The sequence below is a fragment of the Chamaea fasciata genome, unplaced genomic scaffold (genome assembly GCF_029207755.1).
Source record: "Chamaea fasciata isolate MVZ Bird 193981 ecotype frontalis unplaced genomic scaffold, bChaFas1.0.hap1 SCAF_26, whole genome shotgun sequence".
NCBI classification, from domain to species: domain Eukaryota; kingdom Metazoa; phylum Chordata; class Aves; order Passeriformes; family Sylviidae; genus Chamaea; species Chamaea fasciata.
This window is the reverse complement of record NW_027094111.1, coordinates 3490667-3505449: the sequence shown is the minus strand read 5'-3', so window position 1 is coordinate 3505449 and position 14783 is coordinate 3490667. Positions and strand designations below refer to the sequence as shown.

The 14783-nt window shown below is 61.4% G+C and overlaps 1 protein-coding gene across 1 annotated transcript; it reads left to right on the top strand.

Moving 5' to 3' along the window:
• The first annotated feature begins 213 nt into the window (after positions 1-213).
• Positions 214-14583, top strand: COL9A2 (collagen type IX alpha 2 chain). Its single transcript, XM_066204723.1, has 32 exons — positions 214-255; positions 402-476; positions 1556-1591; positions 1678-1740; positions 3831-3884; positions 4254-4289; positions 4464-4487; positions 4640-4693; positions 4878-4931; positions 5131-5178; positions 5286-5342; positions 6715-6768; positions 7302-7355; positions 7913-7966; positions 8056-8109; positions 8187-8240; positions 8402-8455; positions 8583-8636; positions 8797-8850; positions 9148-9192; positions 9339-9392; positions 9635-9688; positions 9759-9812; positions 11006-11077; positions 11159-11194; positions 11321-11365; positions 11462-11494; positions 12140-12286; positions 12654-12708; positions 13356-13544; positions 13685-13762; positions 14378-14583. Exons 1-32 carry the CDS (start codon positions 214-216, stop codon positions 14581-14583), a joined length of 2043 nt encoding a protein of 680 aa, XP_066060820.1.
• Positions 14584-14783: the final 200 nt, after the last annotated feature.

Sequence of the window (14783 nt, the reverse complement as noted above, 5' to 3'; positions counted from 1 at the left end):
GGAGATCCTGGATCCATGGGGGCAGGAGGCCAGGGACACCAGGGAAAGAGGGAGCAGAGATGGGTAAAAATGTCATCCCATGGAGATCCCACTCCATCAGACCAGGAGATCCTTGGACACCAGGGAAAAAGGAAAGAGAGGTAAAAGCTCTGCCATCACCCCATGGGGACCCTGCTCTGTTCCCCACGGTCACCAGGGCAGCAGATGGGAGAAATGGGGAAGAAGAAGGCCGGGAGTGAAGAGCTGGAGGTGCCAGTGTGAGGAAATATCCCAGATTTCCCCATCGGTGCCCTGACCCCCGGGAGTGTTCTCCACCCCATGTCCCTGGGGGTGAATTCCCAACACATTCCCACACATCTCGGGGTCCTTCTTGATGCGGATCCCATCCCTTTTCCACTCAGCGAGGGCCTCCAGGAGAGCCTGGCCCACGAGGGCCCCCCGGTCCCCCAGGAGTGCCGGGAGCCGACGGCATCGACGTGAGTGACCTGCGGGGAGGGAGAGAGGGAGGGAGGGGACAAAAGGGACATTGTGAGTGCCACAGGGGCTCCGTGCTGCTCCCACTCCTGAGCCCCAGCTCTGCACAGGAGGCTGCACCCCAAATCCAGCTCCGTGCACAGCTCAGGAATTGGGGATTGGTTTTTGGGGAATGCGGGACGGGGAGGTTGGGGTGCAGTGGAGGATGCTCGGAGGGGTTGGGGCAGGGATCACCCCAGAGGTGCCCAGTGAAGGGGGGGACAGTGACAGTGACATCCCAGTGGGGCTCCTGCAGAGGGATGTGGGGGGGGATTGTGGCTCTGGGTGCTCCGGGGGTTGTGGGATGGGGGCCCGGACAGAGGGGAGCCCTGTGACAGTGCCTTCTCTGCAGGATGTGGTGTTATTTTAGTGCTATTTATACCCAGAGCAGCCACAGCGCTTTGGAAACCCCATCAAACCCTCACAAACCCCCAGAAAAACCTTCACAAAACCCCAGAAAAACCCTCACAAAATCCCAGTAAAACCCTCATAAAAGCCCCACTCAGAAACCCCATCAAACCCTCACAAAACCCCATCAGACCCTCACAAAACCCCATCAAACCCTCACAAACGCCCTGTCACAAAATCCCAGTGAAAACCTCACAAACCCCAGCAGAACCCTCACAAAACTCTCTCAAAAAAAACCCAAAACAAAAAACAAACAAACAAAAAAACCTTCACCAGCTCCCCCTCACAAAACCCCAACAAACCCCTCACAAAACCCCAATAAAACCCCAATAAAACCCTCACAAAATCCCAGTAAAACCCTCTCAAAAAAACCCCCCAAAACCCAGCACAGCTCCGACAAAACCCTAGCACAACCTTCACCAACTCCCCCTCACAAAACCCCAATAAAACCCCAATAAAACGCTCACAAAATCGCAGCTCAACCCCCACAAAACCCCAATAAAACCCAACCCACCGTTCCCAACGCCGACCCCGTCCTGTGGGATCCCTCCTGTTGTAGGGTCGGGACAGGGATCCCCCGGGATCACCTGTGGGGTGACCGATCCCTGTCCCACCCTGGCCCCTTTCCCCGCAGGGTGACAAAGGCCCCGCTGGAGCCGCCGGCTCCCCGGTGAGTACCCACCCCTCCCCTGGCCATCCCAAGCCTTCCACAGGGGCTCATCCCAAGCTGATCCCAACCTTTTCCCCCTTTTCCAGGGCATCAAGGGCGAGCCTGGAGCCCCAGGTCTGGATGGACCCCCAGGGAAGCCGGGCATCGATGTGAGAACTGACCCCTGTCCCCTCGTGGGCCCAAACCCCTTTGTGCGGGAGCTGAAAGCGCCTTGGGAATCCCAAAGGAGCTCAGGGAGAGCTTTTGTGCCTTTGGGATCCCAAAGGAGCTCAGGGAGAGCTTTTGTGCCTTTGGGATCCCAGAGGAGCTCAGGGAGAGCTTTTGTGCCTTTGGGATCCCAGAGGAGCCTGGGGAGAGCTTTTGTGCCTTTGGGATCCCAGAGGAGCTCAGGGAGAGCTTTTGTGCCTTTGGGATCCCAAAGGAGCACAGGGAGAGCTTTTGTGCCTTTGGGATCCCAGAGGAGCTCAGGGAGAGCTTTTGTGCCTTTGGGATCCCAGAGGAGCTCAGGGAGAGCTTTTGTGCCTTTGGGATCCCAGAGGAGCTCAGGGAGAGCTTTTGTGCCTTTGGGATCCCAGAGGAGCTCAGGGAGAGCTTTTGTGCCTTTGGGATCCCAGAGGAGCTCAGGGAGAGCTTTTGTGCCTTTGGGATCCCAAAGGAGCACAGGGAGAGCTTTTGTGCCTTTGGGATCCCAAAGGAGCACAGGGAGAGTTTTTGTGCCTTTGGGATCCCAGAGGAGCTCAGGGAGAGCTTTTGTGCCTTTGGGATCCCAGAGGAGCTCAGGGAGAGCTTTTGTGCCTTTGGGATCCCAAAGGAGCTCAGGGAGAGCTTTTGTGCCTTTGGGATCCCAAAGGAGCCTGGGGAGAGCTTTTGTGCCTTTGGGATCCCAGAGGAGCCTGGGGAGAGCTTTTGTGCCTTTGGGATCCCAAAGGAGCTCAGGGAGAGCTTTTGTGCCTTTGGGATCCCAAAGGAGCTCAGGGAGAGCTTTTGTGCCTTTGGGATCCCAAAAGAGCACAGGGAGAGCTTTTGTGCCTTTGGGATCCCAAAGGAGCACAGGGAGAGCTTTTGTGCCTTTGGGATCCCAGAGGAGCTCAGGGAGAGCTTTTGTGCCTTTGGGATCCCAAAGGAGCCTGGGGAGAGCTTTTGTGCCTTTGGGATCCCAAAGGAGCTCAGGGAGAGCTTTTGTGCCTTTGGGATCCCAGAGGAGCTCAGGGAGAGCTTTTGTGCCTTTGGGATCCCAGAGGAGCTCAGGGAGAGCTTTTGTGCCTTTGGGATCCCAAAGGAGCCTGGGGAGAGCTTTTGTGCCTTTGGGATCCCAAAGGAGCTCAGGGAGAGCTTTTGTGCCTTTGGGATCCCAAAGGAGCACAGGGAGAGTTTTTGTGCCTTTGGGATCCCAAAGGAGCTCAGGGAGAGCTTTTGTGCCTTTGGGATCCCAGAGGATCTCAGGGAGAGCTTTTGTGCCTTTGGGATCCCAAAGGAGCTCAGGGAGAGCTTTTGTGCCTTTGGGATCCCAGAGGAGCTCAGGGAGAGCTTTTGTGCCTTTGGGATCCCAAAGGAGCACAGGGAGAACTTTTGTGCCTTTGGGATCCCAGAGGAGCTCAGGGAGAGCTTTTGTGCCTTTGGGATCCCAGAGGAGCTCAGGGAGAGCTTTTTCCACCCCTTCCCACCTTTGGGATCCCAGCAGAGCTTCTGCCACCCCTCGCCATCTTGGGAATTCCGGAAGAGCTCTGGAATTTCTTCTTCCAGCCCTTCCCACCTTTGGGATCCCAAAAGAGCTTGGGAATTGCTTCTTCCAGCCCTTCCCACCTTTGGGATCCCGGCAGAGCTGCTCCTGGTTCCCCCAGAATGAATCTGAAGCAGTTCCGTGTCCCCCGCTGTCCCCGCTCCCCCGGCACCAGTGAGGTGGCACCGGTGACTCTGTCACTGTCCCCTCCCTGGCACAGCCCGGCAGGGGTGGTGGCAGGAAGGGGACGCAGCTGCCACCTGGCCCCGCCTGTCCCCAGGTGCCCTGGGTGGGGTCTCAGGGGGGTTTGGGGGGTTCCTGCCCCATCCCAGGGATAAATCCGGGATCAGGGACGGGTGGAGCTCCCCACGTGTCCCTGCCAGGGTTGGGTGTGCCCAGGGTGGGGGGTTCCCCGTGCCAGGAAATTCCACCCTTGGTCCCTCCTGATGGGCTCAACCCAGCAAAAATTCCTGTCTGGAGAGAGGAATGGGAATAACTCCCGGTGTCTGTTCCCTGCAGGGGCTGACGGGGGCGAAAGGGGAGCCAGGACCCATCGGCAGGCCAGGGGTTAAAGTGAGTGAGGGGCAGCCCGGGATCCCACACTGCTGGGATCCCTCATTCCCAGGATCCCGCATTCCCGGGATCCCACATTCCCAGGATCCCACATTCCCAGGATCACACACTGCCAGGATCCCACATTCCCAGGATCCCACATTCCTATTTTCCCACCCTCTCAAATTCCCACCTCCCCAATTTCCCACCTCCCCAATTTCCCCCCCTCCCCTCCCCTCGCCAGCCTGGGACCATGCCGTCCCTCTGGAAGGGATCCATGGATGCAGGAACCTCCTGCTGGAGTTTTTGGCCCCGAGGCCGCACCCAGGGAGGGGGATGGGAGCAGATCCCCCTTTTCCAGCTCCTGACTCTCCCCTTGTGTCCCGGCAGGGCCAGCCCGGACTCCCGGGGCCTCCAGGGCTCCCCGTGAGTATCTGCTGCTCCCATGGGTGGGGTGGGCACCCCACAACCCCCCCCGCCCCATCCTTGGGGGTGGGCTGGGAATCACCCTCCTTGGGGCAGGAATTCGGGGGGATTGGGGGGGATTTGAGCCAATTCCAGCTTTTGTTGTTGTTGTTGTTGTTGTTGTTGTTGTTGCAGGGTCCTTCACTGCCAGGACCCCCCGTAAGTGCCGGGATGGGTGGGCTGGGATCCTGCTGGGAATTGTGCAGGAGGAGCTCAAAGCCCAGCAGCTCCAGAGGGGAGGGATCAGGACGGGGCCTCTCCCATCCCATGAATTTCTCTCATCCCATGAATTTCTCTCCCTTCTCCCCAAGGGGCTTCCAGGCCAGGTTGGCCTTCCCGGGGAGATCGGGGTGCTGGGACCCAAGGTGAGCAGGGAAAACCTTCCCTCCTTCCCCCAGGAGCTGCTTCCCTGCCCTCCAGGGCTCCTGGGATGAGCCCAAAACGTGGGAATGGCGGTTCCCCTGGTGCCATCACCCCGGGGACGTCCCCATTCCTGCTGGGACACACCTGCCCATCCCGAATTCTCCTTTCCTGGCCTTCTTTCCTCAGGGTGACCCCGGACCCGACGGCCCCAGGGGTCCCCCAGGCCCTCCAGGGAAACCTGTGAGTATCCCCCGGCCACCTCCAGGAGGGAGAAGCTCCCCCCAGGCTCATCCCAAGGAATTGGGGCTGGAACTGGGGCTCTGGCTCTCACTCCCACCCCACTCCTTGCTCCTGTAAAACCGCCCTGGTGATAAAACCGTGGAATGCTTTTCCGTGGAGATGATTCCCAGGGAATCACGGATGGTTTCCTTCCCTGCAGGGCCTGCCAGGACACCTCCAAGGCCTGGAAGGCAGCGCTGATTTCCTGGTGAGAGCTGCCAGGACCTTGTCCCCTGTGTCCCCTCCCTCCCTCCCTCTCTTCCCAAGCTCCTCCAGGTCATTCCCAACTCATCCCTGTCCTTCCTCTCCTCCCAGTGCCCCACCAGCTGCCCCCCGGGTCCCAAGGGCCCCCAGGGACTGCAGGGATTGAAGGTAAGGAAGTCCTGGAGCGTCCGTGGTGGGGGGGAAAACCGGGAATTGTCACCTCCAGGACGTGGCGGAGCGAAGGATCCTTCTCTGGGATCTCTGGAGTACCAGGACAGGGAGGCCGGGAGGGAAAGGTGCTGTGGGAAAGGTCCCCTGTGGGTCCCCAGCCCCTTCCTGGGGGGGTGGCACCCCAGCCCCAGGTCAGGATGTCACCAGTGGGATTCTGAGCCCCCCAATGTCACCAGTGGGATTTTGAGCCCCCCAATGTCACCAGTGGGATTCTGAGCCCCCCAATGTCACCAGTGGGATTCTGAGCCACCCAATGTCCCCGGTGGGATTCTGAGCTCCCCCCCAATGTCACCGGTGGGATTCTGAGCCCCCCCAATGTCCCCTGTGGGATTCTGAGCCCCCCAATGTCCCCTGTGGGATTCTGAGCCCCCCAATGTCCCCTGTGGGATTCTGAGCCCCCCCAATGTCACCAGTGGGATTCTGAGCCCCCCCAATGTCCCCGGTGGGATTCTGAGCCCCCCAATGTCCCCTGTGGGATTCTGAGCCCCCCCAATGTCACCAGTGGGATTTTGAGCCCCCTCAATGTCACCAGTGGGATTCTGAGCCCCCCCAATGTCACCTGTGGGATTCTGAGCCCCCCCAATGTCACCAGTGGGATTCTGAGCCCCCCAATGTCCCCTGTGGGATTCTGAGCCCCCCAATGGCACCAGTGGGATTCTGAGCCCCCCAATGTCCCCTGTGGGATTCCGAGCCACCCCCAATGTCACCAGTGGGATTCTGAGCCCCCCAATGTCACCAGTGGGATTCTGAGCCCCCCCAATGTCACCAGTGGGATTCTGAGCCCCCTCAATGTCACCTGTGGGATTCTGAGCCCCCCAATGTCACCTGTGGGATTCTGAGCCCCCCAATGTCCCCGGTGGGATTCTGAGCCCCCCAATGTCACCTGTGGGATTCTGAGCCCCCCAATGTCCCCTGTGGGATTCTGAGCCCCCCCAATGTCACCAGTGGGATTCTGAGCCCCCCAATGTCCCCGGTGGGATTCTGAGCCCCCCAATGTCACCAGTGGGATTCTGAGCCCCCCAATGTCACCAGTGGGATTCTGAGCCCCCTCAATGTCACCTGTGGGATTCTGAGCCCCCTCAATGTCACCTGTGGGATTCTGAGCCCCCCAATGTCCCCTGTGGGATTCTGAGCCCCCCAATGGCACCAGTGGGATTCTGAGCCCCCCCCCCCCCAATGTCCCCGGTGGGATTTTGAGTCCCACCACGTCCCCATTGGGCACCCCAGGGTGGGATGTGGTGGCGGGACGGTGCCACCACCCTGCAGCTTCACCAGGGGCTGTCCTCACGGGTTTCCTCTCGCCCCTCAGGGACACAGAGGCCGCCCCGGCACCCTCGGAGAGCCCGGCAAGCAGGGAGAGACGGTGAGTGTCCCAGCAGGATCCCAGCAGGATCAGAGCAGGATCCCAGCAGGATCCCATGACAATCCCAGCGGGATCCCAGCAGGATTGGAGCAGGATCCCAGCAGGATCCCATGACAATCCCAGCAGGATCCCAGCAGGATTGGAGCAGGATCCCAGCAGGATCGGGGCAGGATCTCAGTAGGATCCTTTCACAATCCCAACAGGATCCCAGCAGGATCCCATCACAATCCCAGCGGGATCCCAGCGGGATCCCAGCAGGATCCCATCACAATGCCAGCGGGATCCCAGCAGGATCCAGGTGTGGCAGTCCCTGCGGGGCTGGGCCCAGGGCAGGAGTTTTGGGGAGGGAAAGGACGAAGGGAGGAAAGAGGAAAACGGGAAGCGTGGGAATGGCAGGCCAGGGTGGCCTTCCCGGGGTGGCTTCCTGGGCCACCCGTCCCCATCCGCTGCGGGGTGCCGGGTGAGGGCTGTGGGGTCCCCAGGGTGCTTTGTCCCCTCTCTCCCTCCAACATTCCCTTTTCTCTCCTTCCCAGGGCCCCAAGGGGGACGTTGGAGCCTCTGGAGAACAAGGAGTCCCGGGCCCTCCGGTAAATCCTTCATTCCCCTGGCCCCCAAGTGCTGCAGGAACGGGGGGTGGCCTCTTTGTCCTCGTCCCCACGCACGGGGAGGTGACACCAGCGTGTCCCCGCTCCCAGCAGTGGCGCTGAATCCAAGCCTTCATCCCACCCCTCCCCATGGATCGCGCCCTCCCCCTCTCCCCCTGCAGAGCCCCGCGGGTTGCTCCCGGGGATAATTTGGGATAAATCCCTGCTGCCCCCTGAGTCCCCCCTCGCCTCGGGGGTGGGGAAACCGAAGCCACTGGAATTCTCGGGGCGCTTTGAAGACGAAAAGCAAATGAACTGGGCTGAGCCCCCCACGCCAGGAGAGGGCAAAGCTGCTTTGAAGCCGAGAGCTCCGGCACGGGGAAGCGGCTCCAGCTCGGAGTGATGGAACCGACAGCTGGAAAAGCACCTGGCGGGAGGCTCTGGAATTAGGAGGGACTGGAATTCCTCCTGTTTGGCGTCGGGTTTTGCTCTAATTGCTGCTTCTGAGGGGTTTTTTTTTCCCCTCCCCAGTTAATTGGCTGCGGTTTCCTTCCCTGCAGGGACCTCAGGGCCTCAGGGGGTACCCGGGCATGGCAGGACCCAAGGGTGAGACGGTGAGTGCGGCTGCCCGGGGGCTGCAGATCCCGGCAGCGTCCCCGATGGATTGGGCTGGGAATTAACCCTGTCCACGCTCTCTTCGCAGGGTCCCGCCGGCTACAAGGGCATGGTGGGGAGCATCGGAGCGGCCGGGCGGCCGGTGGGTGCCCCCCCACCCCTGGGCGCTCTGGGATCCCACTCTGCCCCGCTCAGTCCTGGTTCTCCTCTCTCCTCCAGGGCAGGGAAGGCCCCAAGGGACCACCTGGGGACGCTGGTGACAAGGGAGAGCTGGTAGGTGACAAGGGAGAGCTGGTAGGTGACAGCCCCAGTGCCGTGTCCCCTTTTCCCCAGCTTGGCGCCGTTGCCATCTGGAAAGGGCCTGGGGTGCCCTGGAGGGACATCTCTGTCCCCTGCACCAACGGGACACTGACACTCGTCCCCTCCTGCTCTAGGGTGGCCGTGGCATCAGGGGACCCCAGGGTGACATTGGCCCCAAGGGGGAGAACGTGAGTACGGCTGGTGGCACCTGCCCAGCCCTGGAACGTCCCTTTCCCTTCCCACACGCTTTTGTCCCCACCGTGAGCCTTGGAGTCCCTTTGGGGTGTCACACGAGTGACTCCTGCCCCTTTCCAGGGTCTCTCGGGCATCGACGGCAAGGATGGCACGCCGGGGATCCCGGGAGTGAAGGTGAGGGAGGTGCCGGCACAGGGAATGCCAAAGGGAGCGACGTCCCTGGGCACGGCAGCTCCTGCCCACGGGGCCGAGGGCACCGTCCCCTCCTTGGGCAGGAGTCCCTCGCCCACCCGTGGGCCCTCCATTGCTGGTGACACCCCTCTGTCCCCTGCAGGGTGGCACGGGACAGGCCGGACGCCCGGGGACGCCGGGACACCGGGGACAAGCTGTGAGTGCAGGACCCCCAGCCTGTCCCCGGAGGGGTGACACCTGTGCCAGGGCCAGCACCCCGTGGGGACACTGAGCTGGGTGACACCTGTGCCAGGGCCAGCACCCCGTGGGGACACTGAGCTGGGTGACACCTGTGCCAGGGCCAGCACCCCGTGGGGACACTGAGCTGGGTGACACCTGTGCCAGGGCCAGCACCCCGTGGGGACACTGAGCTGGGTGACACCTGTGCCAGGGCCAGCACCCCGTGGGGACACTGAGTTGTCCCCAGGGGTTGATCCCGGCTTTGTTCCCTTAGGGATTGTCGGGCCAGCCAGGAAGCAAAGGTGGCCCAGGTGACAAGGTGGGTGACACCTCTGAGCGTCCACCCCGCGGCTCTTGTCCCCTCCCTGTCCCCGTGTCCCCTCCCTGTCCCCGCTGTCCCTGTGTCCCCTCCCTGTCCCCGTGTCCCCCCCCTGTCCCCGCTCACCCGCCTCTCTCCCATCACAGGGTGAAGCGGGTCCTCGGGGCCACCCCGGTGTCACCGGAGCCCCAGGGCAGCTCGTAAGTACCGAATGTCCCCGTGTCCCTCCCGGGGCTCGTCTCTCTCTTTTTTCCTTTTTTTTTCCCCCCTTTTCCTGCAAATCGGGCGCTTCATTCCCGCCCCGCTCCTCCCGGGAATCCCCGGGATCCCCGCTCTGTCCCCACCCTGCCCTGGCGACAAGGACAGGGCCACCCCGGCCTCGGGGAAGGACAAGGAGCCGCTGGATCCCAAACTTTGTGGGGTTTTTCTTTCCCGTTTCCAGGGCGAGCCCGGACCTCGGGGCGAGCAGGGCCCGCAGGGTGTCCCCGGGCCCAAGGTGAGCTGGGGACACCGCGGGGGGGTGGCCGTGCCGGGGGCGCCGGCCCTGACCCCGCTGCTCTCCGCAGGGTGACAGGGGCGAGCGCGGCCTCGTGGGTGCCCCCGGGGAGCAGGGCAGAGCGGTGAGTTGTCCCCAAAGCTGGTGAGTTGTCCCCAAAGCCGGGCTGGGACACGGGACATGCTCTGAGTTGTCCCCAAAGCTGCACAGGGACACGGGACATGCTCTGAGTTGTCCCCAAAGCCACTGTGGGACACTGGGGATGCTCTGAGTTGTCCCAAAAACAAATCTAGGACATGGGAGATGCTCTGAACTGTCCCCAAAGTTGGGCTGGGACGTGGGACATGCTCTGAACTGTCCCCAAAGCCACTGTGGGGCACAAGACAGACTGAGTTGTCCCCAAAGCTGGGCTGGGAGATGCTCTGAGCTGTCCCTAAATCCAATCAGTTGTCCCCAAAGCTGGTGAGTTGTCCCCAGAGTCAGGCTGGAACATGGAGGATGCTCTGAGTTGTCCCCAAAGCCAGGCTGGGACACAAGACAGACTCTGAGTTGTCCCCAAAGCCGGGCTGGGAGATGGGGGATGCTCTGAGCTGTTCCTAAATCCAATCAGTTGTCCCCAAAGCCACTCTGGGACAAAAGACATGCTCTGAATGGTCCCCAGAGCTGGGCTGGGGCACAGGGAATGCTCCGAGTTGTCCCCAGAGCTGCACAGGGACACGGGACATGCTCTGAGTTGTCCCCAAAGCCGGGCTGGGACACGGGACATGCTCTGAGTTGTCCCCAAAGCCGGGCTGGGACACGGGACATGCTCTGAGTTGTCCCCAAAGCCGGGCTGGGACACGGGACATGCTCTGAGTTGTCCCCAAAGCCGGGCTGGGACACGGGGGACTCTCAGCTCTGGGATGGGGGACGCCAAGCCCAGAGCAGCAGGACACAGCCAGACCTGCTGCTGAGGGATTAGGGAATAGCTCAGGGATTAACGGGACCCCAGCCGGGACAGGAATTTCCTCCCGTCCCGGGAGAGGCCCAGCCCCTCTCCAGAGCTTTCCTGTGCTGGAAAAAAACAGCCCAAAATAAAAAAAAAAAAAAAAAAAAAAAAAAAGGAATTTTGGTGCTTTTCCTGAGGACAGGAACTCACCACTGGGAGATGAAAGCTCTTGGAGTGGCTTCCCCATGGTTTTGTGCCCTGTCCCCCCTCAGAGCTGGGATTTGGGATCAGCCGGATGGTGCAGAGTGCCTTGGGGAGAATTCCCTGACGGGAAAAGCTCTTTCCATTTCCTCTCCTCACTCATTTTCCCATATTCCTTGGACTTCCAGGGGCCAAAGGGCGAGCAGGGCCCGCCGGGCATCCCAGGACCCCAAGGCTTGCCTGGAGTCAAAGGAGACAAGGTGACAGCTCTGGGGACAGCCAGGTGGCTGGTCGGGGACTCCGCTCTGAGCTGGGCTCATCCCACTCTTCCCTTTTTCCAGGGTTCTCCAGGGAAAACCGGCCCCAAAGGCAGCGTGGTGAGTACCGGCTGTGGGCGGGGTTTGACAGAGCTGGGTTTACCCGAGCTCCAGGCACCTTCTCCGTGAATCCCCCCTCATCCCGGAGGTGACTTTGGGAATGTTCCCATCTCTCCTTCCCTTCAGGGAGATCCCGGTGTCCACGGCCTGGCAGGGCTCAAGGGAGAGAAGGTGAGTGCTTCCGGAGGATTCCTGGGGGATCCTGGCCTCGAATCCCAGCTCCATCCCATAATTCCATCCCTAAATTCCCATGTGCTCTGTCCCCAGGGGGAATCGGGAGAGCCAGGACCCAAGGGACAGGTGAGTGATGGGCTTTGGGACTGAGGGGGGCCCCGAAACTCGGCAGGATTTGTGGGATCCTGCTGGTGATCCCTGGAGCTGCGGGGTGCTGAGGGGATCTTTTCCCTGGAGATGGGGGCCAGGCACCACGGTCTGCCCTCCATTCAGCCCCAGCCCCAATTTTTGGGATCAGCCCTGGATTCAGGCTCAGCCCCCGTCTTTGGGAACAACCCTGGATTCAGTCCCAACCCCAATTTTTGGGATGCAGCCCTGAATTCAGGCTTAACCCCAGATTCAGCCCCAGCCCAAAGGTTTGGGATCCAACCCTGGATTCAGACTCGGACTCAGTTTTTGGAATCAGCCCCAGATTCTTCCCCAGCCCAAATTTTTGGGATCCATTCCTGGATTCAGGCTCCACCCAAATTTTTGGGATCCAGCCCTGGATTCAGCCCCAGCCCCAGGTTTTGGGATCCAGCCCTGGATTCAGCCCTAGCCACAATTTCTGGGACCCATACCTGGATTTAGGCTCAGCCCCCATTTGGGATCCAGCCCTGAACTCAGGCTCAGCCCGAATTTTTGGGATCCATCCCTGCCTGTGTTTTTTGGGAGATTTGGTGCTCTCCTTGTGCAGCCCCTCACGCCCCTTTCTCTCCATCCCTCCTCCAGCAAGGCATCCAGGGCGACCTGGGCTTTCCCGGCCCCTCGGGGGACGCGGGAGCGCCGGGGGCTCGGGGCTATCCCGGCCCGCCCGGCCCCCGCGGGCTGCTGGGGGAGCGCGGAGTGCCGGGAATGCCGGGCCCGCGGGGCGCAGCCGTGAGTATCCCCATCCCACATCCCCATCCCACATCCCTCATCCCTCCTCGCCCTCCCGGCGCCCTCAGCTCTGCAGGAATTGCCTCTCCTTCCCGCCCAATCCCTCCGGGAAGGAGCCGCTGTTCCATCAGGGGCTGGCAGGGCAGGAATTCCCATTCCCGCCGTGTGTGGCATCCGTAATCCATCCCAGGGAGTTGCGGGGTTGGGATTTTTCCCGAGAACCCTCACTCTGGGCTCAAATGTCACTGAGCGCGGGGCACTGGGACAGAACGGGGAGGAGCAGGGTGGGGAGGTGACCCGGCGTCGGGGTTTGGGCTGGGAATGGCTCGGGGAGGGGACAGAAGGAGGGAATTCCCTTTGCTGGCAGGGCCGGGACGCTGGGGACCAGCACATCGTGGACGTGGTGCTGAAGATGCTGCAAGGTGAGGGCTGGACGGGGCCACCACATCCCGTGGATCCCGTTGCATGGATTCCCTCCCATGGATCCAGTGGATCCCACCCCGTGTGTCACATCCCATGGATCTCATGGATCCCATTCAGTGGATCCAATGGGTCCCACCCCGTGGATCCCATCAATCCCATCCCATGGATCCTGTGGTTCCCATTGATCCAATTCTGTGGATCCCATGGATCCCGTCCCATGGATCTCATTGATCCCGTTCCATGGATTCCATGGATCCCATCCCATGGATCCCATCAATCACATTCCATGGATCCCATCCATCCCATTCCTTGGGTCCTGTTGATCCCATGGATCCCGTTGATCCCATTCCATGGATCCCATTGATCCCATCCCATGGATCCAGTTGATCCCATTCCATGGATCCCATTGATCCCATCCCATGGATCCAACCAATCCAATTCCACGGATCCCATGAGTCCCATCCCATGGATCCCGTTGATCCCATTGATCCCGTCCCATCTATCCCATCCCATGGATCCCATCGGTCCCATCCCATCGATCCCATCGGTCCCATCCCATCGATCCCATCCCATGGATCCCATGGATCCCGTCCCACGGACCCCACGGCTCCCGTGGATCCCGTCCCGGCCCCTCTGTGCCCCACAGAGCAGCTGGCGGAGGTGGCCGTGAGCACCAGGAGAGCCGCCCTGGGCGGGGTCGGGGCCACGGGACCCCCCGGCCCCCCCGGGCCCCCCGGGCCCCCCGGTGAGCAGGGACCCCACGGCCCCATGGGACCCCGAGGTGTCCCCGGAATCCTGGGAGCTGTCGGCCAGGTCGGGAATGTCGGACCCAAAGGTGGGTGACGGTGACACGGTGACAGGTAAAACCCTCCTGGGGTGGCACTGCCACGCTTGTCCCCGTCCCTGGGCGGGGCAGAGCTCTCCTGTCCCATCCGGGGCTTCCGTGGATTCCTTCCCTCCTTTTTATCCCCACAGGGAAGAGAGGAGAGAAGGGCGAGCGGGGGGAAGTCGGCCGTGGCCACCCGGGAATGCCGGGCCCTCCAGGGATCCCAGGTGAGAGCAGCTGTCCCCAGACACGGCCACGTGGCCTTTGTCACCTCGGGGCGATGAGCACAGCGCTGCCTGGGGACCTTCTCATCCATCCCACAAAACCTGCCCGCGTTCATCCTGTGAATCTGCTCACGTTTATCCCACAAAATTTGCACAGGTTCATCCCTTAAATCTGCCCGGGTTCATCCTACAAAACCTGCCCAGGATCCTCCCACAGAAGCTGCCCAAGTTCATCCCAAAAACCCTGCACAGTCTCATCCCACAAAACCCACCCAGGTTCATCCCACAAAACCCGCCCAGGTTCATCCCACAAAACCCACCCAGGTTCTTCCCACAAACCCTCAGGTTCATCCCACAAGCCCTCAGGTTCATCCCACAAACCTGCACAGTCTCATCCCACAAAACCCGCCCAGGTTCATCCTGTGAATGTCCCCAGACCCATCCCACAAACCCTGCCTCGGGCTCATCCCACAACCCCCCCCGGCCCATCCTTCCCTTCCACCTTCCCCATCTCTGCCGCCTTTCCCACTCTCTGGAATTACTCTCCCCACACCCCCCGGCATCATTCCCCAACCCCTAATTCCCTCTGTCTAAAAAAAGATCCCGTTCCCATTCCAGGTCTCCCTGGCATCCCCGGCCACGCTCTGGATGGCAAAGCCGGCGAGCGGGGCGTGCCGGGCTCCCCGGGAGAGGCTGGAAAACCGGGATTGCCGGGCCCCGCGGGATTCCCGGGATTCTGCGAGCCCGCCGCCTGCCTGGGAGCCTCGGCGTACGCGGCCGCGCGTCTCACCGAGCCCGGCAGCGTCAAGGGCCCACTCTACTGAACAATTCCCCCCAAAAAATTCCATCCCCAAAGTGACCACGGCACTGCAATTCCATAGGGAGCGGCTCCCGTGATTTCCCGGTTTTTTGGGAATGCCGGGATGAGGGAGGCCAGAGGGAGAACACAGCCATGGGAAGGTGATTTTGGGGTGGGGAGGCACGGTTTGGGGATAAAGGGTGGCCTCAAATGCCGTGTCCATTC

Excerpts from the sequence above, each read along its gene's own strand:
- COL9A2 (XM_066204723.1), top strand. The coding sequence starts at position 214 with ATGGGGAAGAAGAAGGCCGGGAGTGAAGAGCTGGAGGTGCCA. Across the intron at positions 256-401 it reads GTGAAGAGCTGGAGGTGCCA|CGAGGGCCTCCAGGAGAGCC; the intron begins GTGTGAGGAAAT and ends TTTTCCACTCAG. Across the intron at positions 7,967-8,055 it reads CAGGACCCAAGGGTGAGACG|GGTCCCGCCGGCTACAAGGG; the intron begins GTGAGTGCGGCT and ends CTCTCTTCGCAG.